We start from the raw sequence: 7,253 nt of genomic DNA, 5'->3' as shown, positions 1-7,253 counted from the left end.
TAACAAACACAACAAATTATTTCCTTGCTCTTAGAAACCATATTCTCACTTGCACATGAGAAAATGGTGGTAAAGAGTAAAATGAATTCTCTCTCTCCATATCTATATATAAACTAAATACTGCTCCAGTATACTTGCTTATGGGCATTGAACAATGTTAGATGCGGAGACTGTGGAGAAGTTGTACATTGATAAATTTAAACACATCCTTACACAAAGGACGTTGCTAGAGCAGGTTTGGGTTTGGTTGTTTTTTTTCAAAGGAGAAAGTAAAAAAATTCCATGGATGTTATCTTTCTTCAAAACACCTGAATCTCTAGTACATCACATGAAAGGCCAATGTGAAAGCCTCTTTCTACTTCAGTTCTTTTGACCATGCAGTAAGTCCATTCATAACGCACGTTCATCACAAGTCACCCTTTAATGGGAAGCTTTAAGCCAGATTGCTCCACCAAGGTCTGCTAGATATACAAATCAAGCACCGTCCATCTTCTGATGGCAAAATGGTTATAATTGCAGACCAGTGGTGAAGAATGTGGTGCATTTCAAAAAACCTCCAGATGTTAAATTCAGTAAAACTAGGGGTGAAGCTGGGGGCATTAGTATTCACGCTGGCTTTGGACAATGTAATGTACCATTTAGGTTCTTCAAATAAAATGTCAAAAATATTTGTAAATAATTTCTAGAAATGTTTGCTTACATAAGAGATAATGCAAGAAATTTTGTATATTTGCTCATGGATGTTCTGAACATGGTTTTATCCCTAAACTGCATAGTAAGCAGAGAAAAGTCCATAGCCCACCTGTTCTTCCTTAATACCTGCAAATCCTTACTTTTTTCCTAATTTTGCTGTTATATATGCTTCCTTAATCTTATCTCCTCACAACCTGTAATTCTAATATGTTATCAAATCCCTGCTGAATGTTAATTTAAAGAAAAAAAAAAAAAAACACCAAAAAAAAACCCCAACAACTTACAGGTTCTACAAAGTTTGTCAATGAAAAGGAAACCATCTATTTTAGAGGCAATGCTGCTTTCCTGGTGCAAATAATTATTTACTTCAGTGCTCTTCCAAAAACACTTAAGAACACTTTTTTTAAAAATATAGACTGAGTCAGTTTCAAACAGCATCTTTTGACCTTTCTCTGGAAAAAAAAAAATATGAAAACATTGATCATGATTACATAAAATATTTTAAAAATTAATATTACATTTAATTATGTACCATGAAAGATCTCTCTGGAGAAATCGCAGGCAGCAAGTACTGTTTTCAGTGAAAGAAAATGAAAGTTCAGGATCGCTTAATCACTGTAGGATGTATTAATTATTCTCTAGGCACTGGTAACCTTTTTCTGTCTTTTCTAGCCACACCATAAGCACAAAAAGAGTTAGATTAGTAGAAAATTACCTTTCTTTTGTATTCTGTTGAATACAGGACAGATTCCCACTTTGAAGGGACAACAGACAGTCCTATGTGGGTTTCCACAAGCTAGAGATCTGATTCATCCTTTATTTCAGTCACAGTAGGAAAAAGCTGATAGATTTTAATGCAGTGAAGACAAGCCTCTTCTTAGCTATGACTTAAATACACAGCTGCTCAGTTAAACTTACTAAAACAATTAATATAGCCCATAGCCCCAGAATTCCACAAGAGAAGGGTGATGTGGGTTTTAGCACATTAAATATCTAGTCAGGTTCTTGCACATAGCTGTTAAGGATACACGCCTGCGCTTTACCTGCATGGTTTCTAACTGTTTCTGAACATGTTACGTCTGTATCCACCTCTGAAATTCAATCTGTAAGAAAGTAATATAATTTAGTAAAATTCTTTTAACAATCTTGCATATATAACTATATTTATATATACACGTGTATTTATGGTTTATTATTAATTCAGTGCTACAGAACTCACCATATCTGCCCTTATTTCACAGGCTGCTGACCCTTGATTGACTTCTTTAGTACATTTTAATAAACATAATACCAAGTGCAATTTTTCTTCACAGAGATATTATCAGAGTTTTATTGAGAGGATGGTGGGGTTTAGAATCTGGTATTAGTAGCTGATACTAACCTAGAATGTTTTCTGAAAGCCTACAAGAAAATAGAATTTCTGGGAAAAGTAGCACAAAATGTCCAGGGATGGGTATGCAATACAAAAATAGTGTAATCTCTCCTATTAATCTCATGAAATAATGGAATACAGTTTTCCTCCAGCTGGGAATTTACTTAGTCCCACAGAAAATAATGTCTCATGATTAAATTAATGAAGACCAAGCCCAGACCCTAAATGATAAAAACCCATGTCCATTTTTTTCCTCAGGTCTTAAGTTTTTCATTACCATTTCTATACTTACACACCAAACAAAAGCCTCCAATCTGTTTAACTGAAGGAGTAAGTCAGAACATTTATATTCAAACAAAATAAATCTAGAAGGAGGCAGGGACAATGTTCACCTGGCCCACCCTCTTGACCTACAAGAAATGTATTCTTTTAGATGTAGATGCAAAGAATTCTTCCTCACATTTAACCTTAGCATTTCGTGTACATCTTTTCATATGCTTCTGCATAGGAGCAGCTATGTTCTACTCTGTTAGATATAGTACAGGACAAGCCCTGAGCCCTTTTTGGAATTTCTGACATCTCTAGCATCAAACAAAATAAAATCTACATCACAACTTCTGTGCTTTATTCATCTCAGTTGATCTTTGTTCTTCAGATTTTCCTTAAGAAATATGAAAATCTGGTATTTCTTCAATGTCAATGGTCTCTAAAATTGAACTGTTCATGGGAACAGTTAAATCACCTTCCCCATGTAAAAATGTAGCTAATTTTCATTATTTAAAAAAATACTATTTAAAAAAAAATAATTTTAGAATCTCATTGCAACTTATAAATACCTAGGGAAATGGTTCAAAATCCCTATGTAAATGGGTTTTGAAATTCACACAGGTTTGAGAAGCACAAGATCAAGCCTATGTAAAAATCAAATATTATTATTTTATGTAAATTGTAAAATTCTGTGGAACCAATAGTGTATTAAATTTATATAAGAACTTAGTGAACATAATTATTATGTTTGTATGTATGATAATATACAATATTGACCACCGGTACAAAACAGGGTATAGACTGCATAAAAAAAAAATTAACTCAATTTATGTATTTAAAGTCTAATTCTTCCATAAATGTCAATGGCAAGACTAATTCACTTCACTGAGGCAGAAGCAGGATCTAAGAGGCCAGTAATTATGCCCTTCACCTTCATATTCACTCAGTTCTGTTCCGTTAACACACCTTGCCATTGCTGTGACAGTTATAAAGCATTTGTTCTGTAAATGAATAGTCAGCTTTCATGCAAGCAGTCCATTAGCATTAATCACGTGACTCTCACATGACACACTGACAAAAAAAGTGTTTGCAATACTTTTCTTGCCCATGGCAAATGAGTTGTTGTTAAGAAATGAAAAATAACGATTGAAAAATAAGATCAGAACAACTGCTCTCTTGACACCGTATAATTTCTGTTCTGAAACATGAAAAACTATGCTCTTTAGAGTAAATACGGAGGACGACATTTCTGTTGATCAAAATAAGAGTCTTTGCCTACTTCATCATTGCCCTTGATGCATAAATTAACAGTTGCATTTCCCAATATATTTCTCTTAGAAAAATTCTGAAGAATCCTAAATTTCTGGAGTAAAAAATATGCAACTGCACTAAAATAATTAAATGAACAGAGTCTCTAGCATTGATTATTATGATAAACAGATACTTTTTTTGGTCTTACCTAAAGAATTGTAAAGTATTAAAATTTTACAGCCTTCAAAACACATACCTTCACTAGAGTTTGACTGAACACTGCTATGCAGTCACTAAAAATAACCTGCATTAAGGCTTCTGTCTAACACGAAATTATGCTGAACCTGAACCAAATCATAGTGAATTCAGTATGAGGTTTTTTTCCTTCAACCTTAATTGGCACTGGATCAAGCCCTTTGCACACAATCTCCATTTTCTACATTAAAGCAATGCTTATGACTGTCAAAACAACATTTTTCCTTTCAATATCTAGTCAGAAACAGATTTTGAACACTGTCCCAGGACTCAGCAAAATGAAAGTCAGACTTGGATTTTTTTTTGTCAAATATTAATCTTCAGAAGCTTGCTATATTGCAGATGGAGATTTTAGCTGCCATGTTGTCCTTCTAAAAATAACTTGCAGTTTTCCAGTAAGCATGCAGTCATCTAGCAATATCAGTGTGCATTTATATCACAAAGCATCACTTCAGAAATCTATCTTTATAGGTTTCTATAATCAAATTGGAAACGCTGTACGTTTTATACATAAGGAAAAATATTTTTCAAATATTTAAAAACGTAACTCAAAGTCCTTTTATGTTTCACAGTGGAAGAAAAAATTAAAAAAAGACCACAGATAAATATTCTATTCATTATCACTTTCAAGAATTAATTGACTGGGTTTTTTTTAGTGTCAATGCTGGCGAAACACAGGAATGGAAGGTTAAGATATTTATTGTAAGCCAAGAAAAAATGTTTTGTATGAGTTACCTCCAAGCCAGAATACAATAGAATCCATTTTCAAGCTTAAAACAAAATACAATCAAAAGGCCATTTGTGACCCTGAGCCCGCATATCCTCCTTATGTTATAAAGTACCTCCAAATTTTCCAGCACCATTTTGGCCCTTTTCTTTAAAGGGCAGACACTATTTAGTTAGAAATGCACTTGAATGGTTTTTTAGTCCTGATCCAACTCCTACTGTTGCCAGTGGGATATTTTCTATTTAATTCAGAGGGAATTAAAAAAAAAAAAAAAAGACAAAAAAAAAACCACGAACAACTTAGTATCATATTAAAATGCTTCCTGTTAACAGAGATGCATTTGTGACTGCCCCAATGGCTTACCAGTAAGTTGATGGGACATGAACACTGTTTTTCTTGAACCCGCTGCAAGGCAAAAAAGCTGAGGTCACTCTCTGTATTCGCCGATGAAAAGCTGCAATTGTTTCATTTATAGGTAAATGCATTCTGGCTATTCTGAGAGTGACCTTGACAGCCAACAGTGTTGCCCTCACTGTCAGCAGAAAGAAGGTTGTTGGTGCCAGTGGGCTTTGGATCAGGCTTTAAAGACAGAGAAAGCTTGCTTAAGGAGGAAAAGAGATATAACAAATCATCCCAACTTCCCAGGTTTTGTCACTGAGAGTTTAGAATACCAACAAGACACTTTAAACCCTGGAGAATAATTGTTGTAAGTCAATTATTTTGACCCTGTATGTTTTGACAATCGTATACAATAATAAAGAAGAACAAATCTCTCTGGCTTACAAAAAAAAAGGCAAGTATTTTATTTATCAATAGAGATTTTAGCTGCTTTTTACACCATTGCAATGACTAAACAAAAAGCATAAAATAAAGGAGAGTATAAAATCATTTTATTCCAGCTGGTATCCCAAGACAACCTTTTGACTACATACAGAATTAGATGTTTCAAGTATGGCACTTACATAAATAAGAGCAGAGAGAAGGTGATATATTCACAGTTAAAAGCAATGAACTCTGTTCCTTTGGTATGTGTGTCATCACAGGTGCTTGTAGGTAAATATGTAACCTGGCTGGCGTGAACCAATTCCATCTTTTTCATGCACATATCAGGGAATGAACTGAAATGTACTGCTACATTTTGCAGATCAGAACTAATGTAAGATGATTAAGGTCTCTGGTGGGTGAGTGTGTGGGACAGGGTGTATGTGTGGACAGGCAAACAAAAAAAAAGGCAAAATTATATTCAGCATTTATTGTTTAGCATAGCTAACTGATGCACAAACTATGATAGAAAATAGCTAATAATACACACCAGGAATAAACTCTGTGATTTAGACAAGCAACATAATATAAGACATCTGTGAGATAGGTGAACGCAGATATCCTGATTGAGCTGTGGTCAGGTTCCTTACAGTGCAATTACCCTCCTTTTAAAACAAGCTTACATCTGCACATTGCAACAGTTTTCCCCACCCCATGCCACCCCATATAGAGTGTCCTTGCAGACTTTTAAAATGAACATTCTACATGTTTACAACAATTAGACAGTCTAGACTGTAAACTTATCCTAATGACGATCAAAAAGCCGCTTCACCAACAGATAACACCCGATCATTAGAAAGAAAAGTAGGATTAATAGTAGCTGTGCTGTAAGGCTAGATCAAGCATGGTTTTTATAGCTGGTTTTTCAGTCTTTTACATAGCATTGCATTTTGCAGCTAGTTCAGTGCAGATCCAATACCTTAATGGCTTTCTTGGTGGTTTGATAAAATGCTTGCCTAAGCAATGTACCTTTCTCTCTAACGGTATCTGGGTCTGTTCCACCTGGCACAGAGTTTCACACATAAGCTGAGTCACTTGACTGAGTCCTGCCAAAGTTGGGCATGCTCATTCTTGGCAGGTCCTTATTTCTGATTTCGTATATGGATTTCCTTTTTGCCTGTACTCCTCTCACTGCCATTTTGATCTTTCTCCATCCCAAGTGGTTCAGTTCTGCCAGATTGAGCACCACACAAATCCCACTGACAGCAAACATGAATACCAGGAATACAGTCTTCTCAGTGGGTCTAGAGACATAGCACTCTACTTCTTTAATGCAAGGGTATCTGTCACATTCATACATGGAAGGGACATTGAATCCATACAGAAAATACTGTCCCACTAAGAATCCAATCTCTAGGGCATTTCGAAAGACCACTTGGATGATGTAAAATCGAGAAATGCCTTCTTGCCTCCTCATCTTTGATTTTGTAGTTCTGATAGCAGGATTGGGGATTTCCTTCACTTCTAAGCAGTCTGGTTCTGCCTCTTTGGTGGAGTTCTCAGTGTTCTGCAGCACCCCATTGACAATCGTGTTCTTGATTTTCTTACTGTCCTCACGCTTCATCGAATCCTGGTCCCTCTCCAAGGTGAGGAAGACAGTGGAGTACCTCCGTTCCCTCTGCTTAGCAGACTGGTGAACGGAGTACGTTATGAAGCAAAGGCTAGGAGTGCACACCATGATGATCTGGAACACCCAGTACCTTATATGAGAAATAGGGAAAGCCTGGTCGTAACAAGCCTGGTTGCAGCCTGGCTGCAGCGTGTTACAGACAAACATAGTTTGCTCGTCATCGTACACCGTCTCCCCTACAATGGCCACAATGAGTATCCTGAAGATCACCACCACTGTCAGCAGGATCCTGGAAC

The 7,253-nt window shown here is 35.9% G+C and overlaps 1 protein-coding gene across 1 annotated transcript; it reads right to left on the bottom strand.

Moving 5' to 3' along the window:
- Window positions 1-6,261: 6,261 nt before the first annotated feature.
- On the bottom strand, window positions 6,262-7,242 carry GJD2 (gap junction protein, delta 2, 36kDa). Its single transcript, XM_008938118.1, has one exon. The coding sequence runs from the start codon at window positions 7,162-7,164 to the stop codon at window positions 6,403-6,405; it is 762 nt and encodes a 253-aa protein (XP_008936366.1). The 5' UTR covers window positions 7,165-7,242; the 3' UTR covers window positions 6,262-6,402.
- Between the last annotated feature and the right edge of the window lie 11 nt (window positions 7,243-7,253).

This window comes from Merops nubicus, unplaced genomic scaffold (assembly GCF_000691845.1).
Source record: "Merops nubicus isolate BGI_N331 unplaced genomic scaffold, ASM69184v1 scaffold21753, whole genome shotgun sequence".
In the NCBI taxonomy this organism is placed as follows: domain Eukaryota; kingdom Metazoa; phylum Chordata; class Aves; order Coraciiformes; family Meropidae; genus Merops; species Merops nubicus.
Note: the sequence above shows the minus strand (reverse complement) of the source record. Positions and strands in the feature narration are given on the sequence as shown.